This window comes from Hemiscyllium ocellatum, chromosome 17 (assembly GCF_020745735.1).
Source record: "Hemiscyllium ocellatum isolate sHemOce1 chromosome 17, sHemOce1.pat.X.cur, whole genome shotgun sequence".
Taxonomy (NCBI): Eukaryota; Metazoa; Chordata; class Chondrichthyes; order Orectolobiformes; family Hemiscylliidae; genus Hemiscyllium; species Hemiscyllium ocellatum.
In genome coordinates, this window is record NC_083417.1 from 5,143,522 (window position 1) to 5,158,601 (window position 15,080).

At 46.2% G+C, this 15,080-nt stretch overlaps 1 protein-coding gene across 1 annotated transcript in view; it reads right to left on the reverse strand.

The window, feature by feature from the left end:
* Nucleotides 1–7,188: 7,188 nt before the first annotated feature.
* bean1 (brain expressed, associated with NEDD4, 1) overlaps nucleotides 7,189–15,080 on the reverse strand; it is a 109,920-nt gene continuing 102,028 nt past the window's right edge. Inside the window, exon 6 of the mRNA XM_060837570.1 lies at nucleotides 7,189–8,280. Within this exon, the coding sequence (XP_060693553.1) occupies nucleotides 7,929–8,280 (352 nt within the window). The 3' untranslated portion in view covers nucleotides 7,189–7,928. The remainder of the gene's footprint in view (nucleotides 8,281–15,080) is intronic.

The following is a 15,080-nucleotide window of genomic DNA, read 5'->3' on the forward strand; positions in this document are numbered from 1 at the left end:
CGTCAGGCTCACCGGTCTATAATTCCCTGGCCTTTTCTCACTACACTTCTTAAATAGTAGCACCACGTTAGCCACTCACCAGTTTAATGGCACTTCATTTGTGGCTATTGATGGTACAAATATCTCAGCAAGGGGCCCAGTAATCACATCCCTAGCTTCCCACAGAGCTCGAGGGTACATCTGATCCAGTCTCAGGGATTTATCCACCTTTTTGCATTTTAAGGGATGTCTGTTAGGGAGGGTCTTTCAGAATCTTTACCCAGAGCCAATGAAGCAACGGTGAAATAGTTCCAGGGGTGATGTTCCCACATATCAGCTGCCCTTGTCCTTTCAGATGGGAGAGATCACTGGAAGTTACTGTTCAGCACCTGATCCAGAAGATGATACTGCTGACAGCACAGTGCTGGGAGCTGAAGCTACAACCTTCTTAGCTCCCAGGGAGAAAACTGGCCACTCAATCACTCCAGACACTCCTAACACATTCAATCTATAAAAGACAAACAGCAGTGGACCTGAATGAACCCTACAGAACACCACTGGTCACAGGCCTCCAGTCTGAGAAACAACCCTCTACCACCACCTTCTGTTTCCTGTCAAGCCAGTTTTGTATCCAAGTGGTGAGCTCTCCCTGGATTCCACCTCATCTAACTTTACTTTCCTGTCCACTATGTGGAACATTGTCAAACATGAAGTCCGTAAGGCAATATCTAAAATATTGCCTTCATCCATCTTTTTGATCACATCCTCAAGAAACTCAGTCAAGTTTGTGAGGCACAATTTCCCATGCACGAAGTCACCTTAACTATCCCTAATCAGTACAGAGGAACCTCGATTATCTAGCATTCGATTCTCCTAATATCGGATTATTCAGCAAGATTGCAAGGTCCCAATGCTCAACTAAACTACGTTTTCCAGCATTTGATTATCCAGAATTCGATTAACCGAACAAAATACTCCCTGCCTGTGTCCTTTGGATAATAGAGGTTCTTCTGTACTAGCCTTTCCAAATGCCTGTGAATCCTATCTCTCAGAATCCCCTCCAACAACTTACCCACCATCTGATGTCAGACTCATGTCAGACTCACTGATCTATAGTTTCCAGGAGCCTTTCATAGATAAAGGCACAACATTAGCCACCTTCCAGTCTCCCAGCTGTAGATGATATAAATATCTCTGCTAATGGCCCTGTATTTTCTTCCCTATCTAGGGGCTTGGGTATGTAGTTCTTTGAAAATGGCATCACAAGCAGACAGGGTGGTGAAGAAGGATTTGGCAGTTTTGCCTTCATTGCTCAGAGCATTGAGTCATGTTGAGGTTATACAGGACATTGGTGAGGCCAATTTTGGAGTACTGTGTACAGTTCTGGGCATCCTGGATATTATTAAATTGGAGAGGGTGCAGAAAAGATTTATCAGGATGGTGCTGGGGCTAGAAGGTTTGTGTTATCAGGGTAGTCTGGGACTTTTCTCATTAGAGTATAGGCGATTGAGCAAAGGTATTTACTTGAGGGTCGAGCAACTCAAAACTATAGGGCATAATTTTAAGGTGAGTGGATAAAGATTTAAAAGGGACCTGAGACATTGTCACATTGAGGTTGGTTGTATGTGGAATGAACTGCCAGAGGTAGTGGTGGATGCAGGTATAGTTGCAACATTTAAAAGACATTTGGATAGGTATATCAATAGGAAATGTTCAGAGGGACATGGGCCAAATGCAGGCAAGTAGGACTAGTTAGTTTGGGATTATGGTCAGCATGAACAAGTTAGACTAAAGGGTCTGTTTCTGTGCTTTATGACTCTATGACTCTATTGTTAAGAATGTAACTCAATTCTTTCAGCAATTCAAATGAGTGGCATGTAGCAGTGCAGAATGGGAATATCCTAAGATCCATGTGATATTCAGCGAGCTAGTCCCAATATTAGGTCAGGGACAAAACATCAGTGTGGGATTGAGAGATGGGGGTATCAAGGCAGCATAGTTCTTAATCGTTATTAGAGATGTGCCTGCACAGCATGTGAGGAGAGGTCTGGTGGTGCATTCCTCTCATGGTTGAATAGCCTATGCAATGCCCAGCCAACATGAGAAGAATGATCATTTAGTTGAGGGGCTTGGGTGAAATGGTCATGAGTTTGGGTGGTGCTTCAGAAGGCACCTTGGTGAATTGTTGCAAGGCATTCTGTTGATCTAACTATCATTCAATGGCATTAGTAATGCTGAATTACCCACAATAACATCCTGGGGCATGACCATGGACTGAGAGCAGGCAATAGTCTCGTGCTATTATTGCTAGACTGTTAATCCAGTGACCCAGGTAATGTTCTGGGGACCTGGGTTTGAATCCAACCAGGGCAGATTTTGGAATTTGAATTCAATAAAAATCTGGATTCAAGAATCTGTTGGTGACCATGAATCCATTGTCAATTGTCAGGAAAAAAACATCTGGTTCACTAATGATCCTTAGGGAAGGAAACTGCCATCCTTACCTAGTGTGACCCACATGTGACTCCAGACCCGCAGGTATGTAGTTGACTCATAAGTGCCCAGTGGGCAGTATATGCCGGCCTAGCCAGCAATGTCCTCATCCCATAAATAAATGAACAAAAAATACTGAACTAATCTGGCCATTTAAAGGCTAGGAATTCTGTGGCAGGTATCTCATTTCCTGACTCCTCAATCTACAAGACACAAGTCAGGAGTCGAAAAATGTGTTGCTGGAAAAGCGCAGCAGGTCAGGCAGCATCCAAGGAACAGGAGAATTCATGTTTTGGGCATAAGCCCTTCTTCAGGAATGAGGAGGGTGTGCCAAGCAGGCTAAAGGTAGGGAGGAGGGACTTGGGGGAGGGGTGTTGGGAATGCAATAGGTGGAAGGAGGTTAAGGTGAGGATGATAGGCTGGAGAGGGGGTGGGGGCGGAGAGGTCGGGAAGAAGATTGCAGGTCAGAAAGGTGGTGCTGAGTCTGAGGGTTGGGACTGAGATAAGGTGGGGGAAGGGGAAATGAGGAAGCTGGAGAAATCTGCATTCATCCCTTGTGGTTGGAGGGTTCCTAGGCAGAAGATGAGGTGCTCTTCCTCCAGGCGTCATGTTGCCGTGATCTGGTGATGGAGGAGGCCAAGGACCTGCATGTCCTTGGCGGAGTGGGAGGGGGAGTTAAAGTGTTCAGCCACGAGGTGGTTGGGTTGGTTGGTGCGGGTGTCCCAGAGGTGTTCCCTGAAACGTTCCACAAGTAGGCGGCCTGTCTCCCCAAAACCTGTCCACCATCTACAAGGCACAAGTCAGGAGTTTGATGGAATAATCCCTACTTGCCTGGATGGGTGCAGATCCAACAACACTCAAGAGGTTCCACGCCATCCAGGACAAAGCAGCCTGCTTGATTGGCACCACATCCACAAACAATAATCATATGCTCAGGAGCAGCAGTATGTATCATAGACAAGATAATTCTTAAACAGCACCTTCTAGATCCACAACCACTTCCACCTAGAAGGACCAGGGCAGCAGATACATGGGAACATCACCCCCTGCAAGTTTCCCTCCAAGCCACTCATCATCCCGACTTAGAAATATATCACCGTTCCCTCACTGTCGCTGGGTCAAAATCCAGGAATTCCCTCCTTTGTTGTATTGTGGGTCTACCTATTGCACATGGACTGCAGTAGTTCAAGAAGGCAGCTCACCCCCACCTTCTCAAGGGGCAGCCAGGGACGGGTAATAAATGCTGGGCCCGGGCAGTGGATGTTTGCATTAAGGAATGAATGAAAAGAAACTCAGGTTGCAGCTGGGCTTGATCCCACATCTCTATTTGAGAAAGACAATAGGATTTACAAGGATGTTGCCAGGGTTGGAGGGTTTGAGCTATAGGGAGCGGCTGAACAGGCTGAGGCTGTTTTCCCTGGAGCATTAGAGGCTGAGGGGTGACCTTATAGAGGTTTATAAAATCATGAGGGGCATGGATAGGGTAAATAGACAAGATCTTTTCCCTGGGCTGGGAGAACTAGAGAGCATAGGTATAAGGTGAGAGGAGAAAGATTGAAAAAGGACCTAAGGGGTGACTTTTTCATGCAGGGGTTTAAGTGTATGGAATGAGCTGCCAGAGGACATGGTAGAGACTGGTACAATTATGCCAATTAAAAGGCCTCTAGATGGGTACATGAATAGGAGGGGTTTAGAGGGATATGGGCCAAATGCTGGCAAATCGGTCTAGATCATTTTAGGATATCTGGTTGGCATGGACGAGTTGGACTGAAGGGTCCGTTTCTGTGGTGTACATCTCTATGACTCCACGACTTTATGCCTCTCTCTCAAACAGTATCACCAAAACCATTCTTTATTCCTTTTCTCATTCCTTGTGCCTTCGTTATGTTAGGTTTCACTTGGAATATTGTGTACAGTTCTGGTCCCCATATTTCAGGAAGGATGTGGAAGCATTGGAAAAAGTATAGAGGAGATTTACCAAGATGTTGCCTGGTCTGGAGGAAAGGTCTTATGAGGAAAGGCTGAGAGACTTGGGTCTGTTCTCATTGGAGTGAAGAAGGCTAAGGAGGGATTTGATAGAGACATACAAGTTGATCAAAAGATTAGATAGGGTGAACAGTGAATCCTTTTCCTAGGATGATGACATCAGCTTGTACGAAGAGGCATAACTACAAATTGAGAGGTGATAGATTTAAGACAGATGTCAGAGGCAGATCTCAGAGAGTGGTAAGGGCGTGGAATGCCCTACCTGCTAATGTAAAAATAATGACTGCAGATGCTGGAAACCAGATTCTGGATCAGTGGTGCTGGAAGAGCACAGCAGTTCAGGCAGCATCCAACGAGCAGCGAAATCGACGTTTCGGGCAAAAGCCCTTCATCAGGAATAAAGGCAGAGAGACTGAAGGGTGGAGAGATAAGCTAGAGGGGGGTTGGGGGTGGGGAGAAAGTAGCATAGAGTACAATGGGTGAGTGGGGGAGGGGATGAAGGTGATAGGTCAGGGAAGAGAGGGTGGAGTGGATAGGTGGAAAAGGAACTAGGCAGGTAGGACAAGTCCGGACAAATCATGGGACAGTGCTGAGCCTGAACTGCTGTGCTCTTCCAGCACCACTGATCCAGAACCTGCTAATGTAGTCAACTCAACCACATTAGGGAGATTTAAGCTTAGATAAGCTCATGGATGATTTGGGGATAGTGTAGGTGGATGAGCTGAGAATAGTGGTGCAACATCAAGGGTCAAAGGGCCTGTTCAGCGCTGTATTGTTCTATGTTCTAAATCCCTCACTGAGTGCAAAGCTGTTTGGAATGTGCAGTGGGGTAAGATGCTATGGAAATGCAAGTGCAATATGTTTGTACAGGGACACTGATCTTGGAATGTGTTTTGACACTAATTGTGTTGAAATCAATCTATTCAGTTATTTCTGTTTGTTCAGTGAGCCCCCTGAAGAATTCAATAAAAGTAAGCCGGTATTTCACTTTGAAAGCCGAGACAGCATTAAGGTGAAAGGATCTCTGGAAGCCAGACTGGGCCTGAGTCCTGAATCCTCTAAAATAGCTCCTGATAATTAATATTTAATATATTTTTTCAAATTCACTCCTGGACATAAGCATCACTGTCTGGCCCAGCATTTATTGTCTGTCCCTAGTTGCCCCTTGAGAAGGTGGGGGTGAGCTGCCTTCTTGAACTGCTGCAGTCCATGTGCTGTGGGTTAACCCGCAATGCCCCTAGGGAGGGAATTCCAGGATTTTGACCAGCGACACTGAAGGAAATGGTGATATATTTCCAAGTCGGGACAGTGAGTGACTTGGAGGGAACTTGCAGCTGGTGGTGTTCCCATATATCAGCTGCCCTTGTCCTTCGAGATGGTAGTAGTCATAGGTTTGGAAGGTGCTGTCGAAGGATCTTTGGTGAATTTCTGCAGTGCAGTTTGTAGATGGTACACACTGCTGCTACTGAGCATCGGTGGTGGTGTGAGTGGATGTGCCACTTAATTGCTTTGTCCTGGATGGTGTCAAGTTTCTTGAGTGTTGTTGGAGCTGCACCCATCCAGGCAAGTGGGGAGTGTTCCATCACACTCCTGACTTGTACCTTGTAGATGGTGGACAGGCTTTGGGGAGTCAGGAGGTGAGTTACTCACTGCAGGATTCCTAGTATCTGATTTACTCCTTTGGCACAGTGTTTATATGGCTGGTCTGGTCAGTGGTAATCCCTAGCATGCTGCATTTTAATCTGTTAAAGAGACTTGTGGGATTCTGTCCCCTGTGCTTCTTGTCGTCAGTTGGCCTTAAATTTGATCCTTGTTCTGAACTGAGTCAATGGCTTTCAGGAGGATAGCTACACCACACTGCCCTGCCACAGTGCCATTAGAATCTGGTGGGGTGGCGGGAGGTTGGTGAGGACTGACAATTGCTAACCAATGAATTTCCCTTCATTCACTCAGCCATCTGGTGGCAACTTTGTGGCTGCTCAGGTGTGAGGCCTACGAGAGTGGAATAGCCTTTTGCAGAGAATGCCTCAGTAGTGCAGCCAAATGCTTAAAGGTAACTTTCAGAAAGCTGTTATCCTGAGATTACAGTTCAATTCTTGAGGGGTCGAGCAGGAAGGAGGGACAAGGAGCAAAGAAATAAAAATTGCCCACAGGGGTTTGTTTTTGAGGTTGACATGCATTTGATAGAACACAAACAAGCACTTTGTGCACAAATTGTATTTTATTCAGTTTTATGTACAGCACATATTACAAGGCATGGTACAAACAGTGGATTTGATTAATAGGGACTTCATCAGGAAGAGTTAGGAGGAGTTGTCACAGAAAGATCAACGTGACAAGGGAGTGTATACTGACCTTCCAGTGAAAGACTTTCATTTCTGTAGTGCCTCAGATGACCTCAGGATGTCCCAAATTGCAACCCAGCCACTGAAGTACTTGCTTGAGGGGCGGTCACTGTTGGAGTGTGGGAAAAACACACACACAAATGCGCACAGGAAGATCCCACAAACAACCGTGTGATAAATGGCCGGATCATCACTTTTCTCTTCGGCGGTTTCAAATTTGAGGGGGTAAATGTTGGCCAGGAAACTGGAGAGAGAAATCCCCTTCCGTTTGTCGGAGAATGCTCTGGGATTTTTCCTGTCCAGCTGAGAGTGGGACACGCTGGCTTAACAAGCCGGCTGGATGGTAGGACCCCTGACAGTGCAGCACCCCCCCCCCCCCCCTCACTGTACTGGGACTCTCAGCCTGGATGTAGTGCTCAGATCTCACAACTTCTCAGCTCAAAGGGGAATGCTGTCAACAGGCAGACACAGCTGACCCTCTCGTCGATAAGTCTCAATTGGTAAGTTGCAACATTGAAACATCATCTCACTTTGACCTGGTTTATGTTGTCTTGTGTTGGAGGTTTCAAAAGGCATTTTTCCTTCTTTTGTGGGAGATGGGGACCAATGGCCAGATCAGCATTCCATGCCTGTCCCTAATTGCCCTCAAACTGAGTGGCTCCCACAGTCCTTTCAGAGGGCAGGTAAGAGTCAACCACATTGCTGTGGGACTGGAGTCATGTGTGAGCCAGATCGGGAACAAACAGCAGATTTCCTTCCCCAAAATGGCATCCGCGATCCAGATGGGCTTTTACCAAAAATCGACAGCAGCCTCCAATATTAATGTTCCGCGATTTTCGGGTCATTGAATTTGAATTCCCGTAGCTGCCATGGTAGGATTTGCAGCTGTAATTCCAGAGTATTAGCCGGGCCTCCAGGGATAGTACCACCACCCCGCCATCTTCTCTTGGCTAAAAGCGATGTAGGTTCCCAGCTCCCCAAGCATTCTTCCCTCTCTATTGCACTGTGGTGGGTGGTAGTTAGGGGTTGGGGGTGGGGGGAGCTGTGGGGAGTTAGAGGTTGGGGGGGTGCAGGACATGCATGGCACCTTCCTTTGCCCGTTCCCTCCAGCGCACGGACCAGATTTTACACGATGGTGCGGGAGATGGGTCTGCATTCCTCAGGTGTGTCCTTTAGCTCCCCCGCTGGGCTTAGTGGGAGGGCCACTTCCTGCCTGTCAAAGACCACCTGCTCATAGGGAGGGGCCAGGTCCAGGGGCATGGAGCTGGAGGAGATCGACACGACCACTTGCTGGGATTCGGAGGGAAAGCTTGCGACACGAGGGGGATTCCCCGGTCCCTGGGTCCTGGTCTCTTCCTCAGGGGGCTCCCTGTGAGTGGAGTCATTCCTCTGGTGTGGGTCAGTCAGGGAGTATGGTGGAGGGTCTTCCTCTGGGAGATAGAGATCAGGAGCTCGGTGACTCACACATTCCTCGTAACTGGAAAGAAGGAAAAGGAAGAGCCCAGGACTTGAGAACAAGGTCAAGATATAGAAAAACAAAAACGTTTCTAGCTGATAAATCATCCAAATGCAAATCAATATCCAACCCAACTTTCACTGTCGTGCGTTTGAACCAATTAAAAACACCATTGTCAGTTTCCAAATTCACACAAACTCCAACTTTGCATTGCTCCCCATGACCCCCTCTCCCCAGAGTGCTCAGTGACCCCCACTGGTTCCTAGTCCCACTTTCATCCGTGTTTGTAATTCCCTTCACTGTCTCACCCATCACATTCTGTTTAACAGCACACTCATGGAGTAAGTTGAAAATGTGTTGCTGGTTAAAGCACAGCAGGTCAGGCAGCATCCAAGGAACAGGAAATTCGACGTTTCGGGCATAAGCCCTTCATCAGGAATGAGGAAGGGCTAATGCCTGAAACGTCGAATTTCCTGTTCCTTGGATGCTGCCTGACCTGCTGTGCTTTAACCAGCAACACATTTTCAACTGTGATCTCGAGCATCTGCAGACCTCATTTTTTACCCACTCATGGAGTAACCTTGGTACATTAGACAAAGGGAAGAGGTGCCAAATAAATGCACAATAGTAGTATTGGCAGCCCCCAATGAATTATGTTTGAGGCACACTGAGTGTCCTCAGGTAAACAAACACAGCAGCCATACACACACACACACACAGCAAAACAGGCAAAGGCCATTCAGCCCCTCCACCAATGAATCTGATCATTGGATGTGATGTCTAAGGACCATCCAGATCTCCTCTGGCATCTGATCAAGGAGTCATAAAGTCCATTTTTAGCATGGAAACAGACCGTATGGTCCAGTTCATCCACCAACCAGATGTCCCAATCTGACCTAGTCTCATTTGCCAGCATTCGGCCATGTTCCTCTAAACCTTTCCTATTCGTATACCCATCTGTATGCCTTTTAAATATTGTAATTGTACTAGTCTCCACCACTTCCTCTGGCAGCTCATTCCATACACGTACCGCCCTCTGTGTGAAAAGGTTACCCCTTAGGTCCCTTTTACATCTTTCCCCTCTCACCTTTAACCTATGCCCTCTAGTTTTGGACTCCCCTATCCCAAGGAAAAGATCCTATCTGTGCCCCTTATGATTTTATAAACCTCTACAAGGTCACATTGTGTTTGTTAATCAGAATGCACCTCAGGCCCACTGTCCATCCTCTGCTCACGTCTGTCATTTTGTTACTGAGAGTTCCTTCTCTTCCTCTGATTCCGACTGGAATTCCTACACTATCCCCAATGAACACTTCCCAGACCCGGTACAGACTAGGGTTAGATACTTTAAAAATTTACTTTTTTAAACTGAAGGTAAACTGAAAGTAAAGTTTGCTCTACACCGTTTCCATCAAGTAGTCACCATCACAGGATAAGAAACAATGTAAAGCTTCCTCTATGCTGTCCCTATCAAACACTCTCGGTTCAGGGACAGCACATCATTAGATACAAAGAACAAAGAACAATACAGCACAGGAACAGGCCCTTCGGCCCTCCAAGCCTGCACTGCCACATGTTGCCCTTCCATACTAAAACAGCCCTCACTTACAGAATCCACATCCCTCTATTCCCTTCCTATTCATGTATTTGTCCAGGTATTTCTTGAATGCTGCTGTTGTGTCTGCTTCCACCACCTCCTCTGGCAGAGCATCCAGACACTCACCACTCTTTGTGTGAGAAACTTGTCTCAAACATCAATTTTAAACATCCGCCCTCACACACCTGGAACCTGTGACCCTTAGTAATTGACCCCTCCACCTTGGGAAAAAGCCTCATAATTTCCACTCTATACATGCAATTCACAATCTTATAAACTTCTATCAGGTCGCTCCTCAACATCCCACGTTCCAGTGAAAACAAACCTAGTCTATCCAACGTTTCTACATAGCTAAAATCCCCCATACCAGGCAACATCCTGGTAAACCATTTCTGTACCCTCTCCAAAGCATCCACATCCTTCTGATATGGTAACCAGAACTGTACACAATCTTCCAAGTGTGGTCTAACTAAAGTTCCATAAAGCTGCAGCATAACCTGTCCATCCTCATACTCAATGCCCCTTCCAATGAAGGCTGCACACCCAGATCTCTCTGCTTATCAATACTCCTCAGGGTTCTGCCATTCACTGTATAATTTCCACCTGTACCTGACCTTCCAAAATGCATCACCTCACATTTGTCTGGATTAAACTCCATCTGCCATTTTTCTGCCCATGCCTCCAACCGATCTATATCCTACTGTATCCTTTGACAATCCTCCTCACTGTCTGCATCTCCAGCAATCTTTGTATCAACTACAAACTTACTAATTAGACCAGCAACGTTTTCCTCCAAATCATTTATGTAGATCACAGACAGCAGAGGTCCCAGCACTGATCCTGGTAGAACACTAATCACAGCCCTCCATTCCAAAAAGCAGCCTTCCACCACTACCCTCTGTCTCCTATAACTAAGCCAGTTCTGTATCCATATCGCCAGCTCACCTCTGATACCATGTGACTTCACCTTTTGTACCAGCCTGCCAGGAGGAACCTTGTCAGAGGCTTTACTGAAGTCCATGTAGACAACATCGACCACTTTTCCCTCATCAATCATCTTCATCACCTCCTCAAAAAAACTCAATCAAGTTAGTGAGGCACGACCTCCCCTGCAGAATAAGCCCATTTGCTTCCAAATGTATATAGATCTTGTCCCTGAGAATCTTTTCCAACAATTTCCCTACCACCGCCTTGAGACTCACAGGCCTGTAATTTCCTGGAATATCCTCATTCCCCTTCTTAAACAATGGGACAACATTGGCTACTCTCCAGTCCTCCGGGACCTCACCTGTGGTCAAAGAGGATCCAAAGATGTCTGTCGGTGCACCAGCAGTTTGGTCTCTTGCCTCCCTCGATATTCTGGGATAGATCCCAGTTGGACCCAGGGACTTATCTATCTTAATACTTTTTAAGATGGACAACACCTCTTCCTTTTTATTAGGAACTTGGCTTAGAAACTCAAAACTCCTTTCTCTGAGATCATTCTCCACCAATCCCTTCTCTTTGGTGAATACTGACACAAAGTATTCATTGACAACCTTACCGCCCTCTTCTGGCTCCGCACATAGATTCCCTTCTTTGGCCTTGAGTGGGCCAACCGTTTCCCTGGCTACCCTGTTGCTTTTAATATGTGTATAAAAAGCCTTGGGATTCTTAATCCTGTTCGCTAACAACTTTTCAAAACCCCTTTTAGCCCTTCTAATTCCTTGATGAAGTTGTTTCCTATACATCAAGGACTTTGTCATTTTCCATCCTCCTCAACCTTACGTATGCATCCTTTTTCTTTCTGACCAAGATCATAACATCCCTGGTCGTCCAAGGCTCACGTTCCTTGCCGTACCTATCCTTTACTCTTACAGGAACTGCTCCTGAACTCTTATCAACTGCCATCTGAAATACTCCCACATGTCTGATGTAGATTTACCCTCAAACATGTGTCTCCAATCAAAGATCCTGCCCAATATTGTAGTTCATCTTCCTTCAGTTTAACATCTTCACCTGAGGACTGCTGTTATCCCTATCCATGAGTATCTTAAAACTCTCAGTATTATGGTCACTACTCCCGAAATCCACCTCCACTGAAACTTCACTCACCTGGCCAGGCTCACTTCCCAAAACCAGGTCCAGTATAATCCCTTTCCTGGGTGGACTGTTTATGTACTGTGTCAAGAGTCCTTCCTGAATGGTCCTTACAAATTCTGCCCCATCCAAACCCCGACACATACTGAGTCAAGGGTGGCATGGTGGCTCAGTGGTTAGCACTGCTGCCTCACAGTGCCAGGGATCCAGGTTCGATTCCTGCCTCGGGTGACTGTGTGGAGTTTGCACATTCTCCCTGTGTCTGTGTGGGTTTTCTTCGGGTGCTCCGGTTTCCTCCCACAGTCCAAAGATGTGCAGGTCAGGTGAATTGGCCATGCTAAATTGCCCATGGGGACAGGGTCTGGATGGGTTACCCTTCAGAGGTTTGGTGTGGACTTGTTGGACCAAAGGGCCTGTGTCCATACTGTAGGTAATCTAATTCAATATAGGGGGGGAAGTTAAAATCACCCACCACAACAACCCTGCTGTTTTTACATCTTTCCAAATTCTGTCCACACATTTTCTCCTCTATCTCCCTCTGGCGGTTGGGAGGTGTGTAGCATACTCCCAGCATTGTGAATTCATGTTTCTTATTGCTGAGTTCAACCCACATTGTCTCTCTGGATGAATCTTCTGATGGATCCTCCATCAGTACAGATGGGAGGCACACCTTTACCAACAATGCATCTCCCCCACTCCTTTTTACCTCTCTTTCTGTCACAACAAAACCACCTAAATCCTGGGACATTCAGCTGCCAGTCCCGTTCTTTCAGGCAGAAGTGGGTACTGCAGATGCTGGAGATCGGAGTCAAGATTAGAGTGGTGCTGGAAAAGCACAGCAGGTCAGGCAGCATCCAAGGAGCAGGTAAATCGATGTTTCGGGCAAAAGCCCTTCATCAAGATTCCTGATACTGCTCTGGTTCCCAGCCCCCTGCCACACTCGTTTAAAAGAGAAAAGCTTTCTCTACACTGTCCCTATCAAACACTCCCAAGACAGAACTTGCAAGGGGTTAGATAGAGAACAAAATTCTTCGATGCTGTCCCAATCAAATACTCCCAGGATAGTTACAGCATCGGATTAGATACAGAGTAAAGGTCCCTCTATACATTGTCCCCATCAAAAAATCGCAGGACAGGACAGCATGGGATTAGATATGGAGTAGAGCTCCCTCTACATTTTTAAACTGAAAGTAAAGCCCCCTTGATACTATCTCCCATCAAACATTCCCATGATAGCTGCAGCATGGGGTTAGATCTCGAGTAAAACTTTGGGTGTTGATATTGTGTAAACACTGGGATATTTTAATGACAGAGTGGCTAATTCCTGGTTTATAACCTGTCATTAAGCAGTGAATCATGAGACATATGAATTTCCATGAAGATTAATTGGATCTTGAAGCTTTGTGAATTATGTGACTGAAATCCAATTTAAATCTCAACCGGAAATCAGAGGGCAGCATTCCCTTAGCCCTCATTGCTGAGGTAAGTGTGCACCCACTCAGATCGTGTTCACTTGATCCACTCTGTGATCATCAATCTCTGTACAAAGGGCTAAGAGGTTAAGGGGAACTGTCTTTTCTGTTGTTAATTCACATTCTACTCCAAGTCCTGTCCTTTGTATTTTAAAAAAACATTCCTTCACAGAACATGGTCACTGACAGGAAATGAAATTGGTGGGAGGAGATACACCCCCTGCCTGACTCCATCCTCAGGCGACTGTTTGCGTGGAGTTTGTACATTCTCCGTGCCCTCTGGGTGCTCCAGTTTCCTCCCACAGTCCAAAGATGTACAGGTCAGGTGGATTGGCCACAGGAGGGGGTGTTATGAAGGGGGTGGTCAGGGTGGGATGCTATTCGGATGGCTGGTGTGGACATGATGGGCTAAATGGCTAACTTCCACAGTGTAGCAATTCTATGAACTGCCTTGTTAAAATGTTTCCATTCTGTGTCTATGTGAAGGATACACAATAACTGTGTGCTCACCTATCTAGGGAATATCTGTTTAGGATGGTGGCTTTTTGTATGTAGAAGTGTCTGTCAGCTATTTCAAATAAAAACTTCTTTTACTAATTTATCTGTGTTGTGTCAATTTAAATTCTGTGTCTGATAGATTAATGCTCTCCTTGAATATTGGGGCTTTAGGTTTAATGGAGGGCTTGAGGATATTGATGAATTATTCTCCTGTTGCTTCTACAGGGGTTCAAATGCCACAGACGTCAAAATGAATACAAAAGGTACAAACCAAATACTATGCCAGTGCATCATCTCATACATGGATAGGTGAGAGGAGGCCCTGAAAACCAAATAGTAGCCCTCAAGAAAATCTCAAGAAACCTGTTAGGGAAAACAAAACTTTACCTCTCAGTTGGCTTTTCCTAGCTGACTGAAGTGTCCCACTCGAATTACTCACTGCAGGTTGAGACTGAGAGGAAGCATGGGAAGGATGAATTGCATTGATGTAGCAACTATCTCAAAGTGTTTTCAAGATACAAAGGACTTATGAAGTGAAATTATGGTTGCAATATATGAAATTCAGGAATCAATTACTGCACTGAGTAACTCACCTCCTGACCCCCCCAAAGCCTGTCCACGATCTACAAGGCACAAGTCAGGAGAGTGATGGAATATTCCCCACTTGCTGGGATGGGGGCAGCTCCAACAACACTCAAGAAGCTCGACACCATTTGGGACAGAGCACTCGATTGGCACCACATCCACAAACATCCTCTCCTTCCACTGACGCTCAGTAGCAGCAGTGTGTTTCATTTACAAGATGCACAGCAGAAACTCACCAAAGATCCTTTGACACCACTTCTGTTAAGAAGGACAAGGGCAGCAGATACGCAAGATCACCACCCCCTACAAGTTCCTTTCCAAAACACTCACCATCCTGACGTGGAAATATATCACTGTTCTTTCACTGTCACTGGGTCAAAATCCTGGAATTCCCTCCCTAAGGGCATTGTGGGTCTACCTACAGCACATGGACTGCAACAGTTCAAGAAGGCAGTTCACCCCCACCTTCTCAAGGGTAACTAGGGACGAGAAATAAATGCTGGGCCCGTTACCACAGCCACATCTCCTTCCTCAGCACCTGCCTACGGAACCGACTGATCCCACACGGACTCCGAACTACATTCCAACCA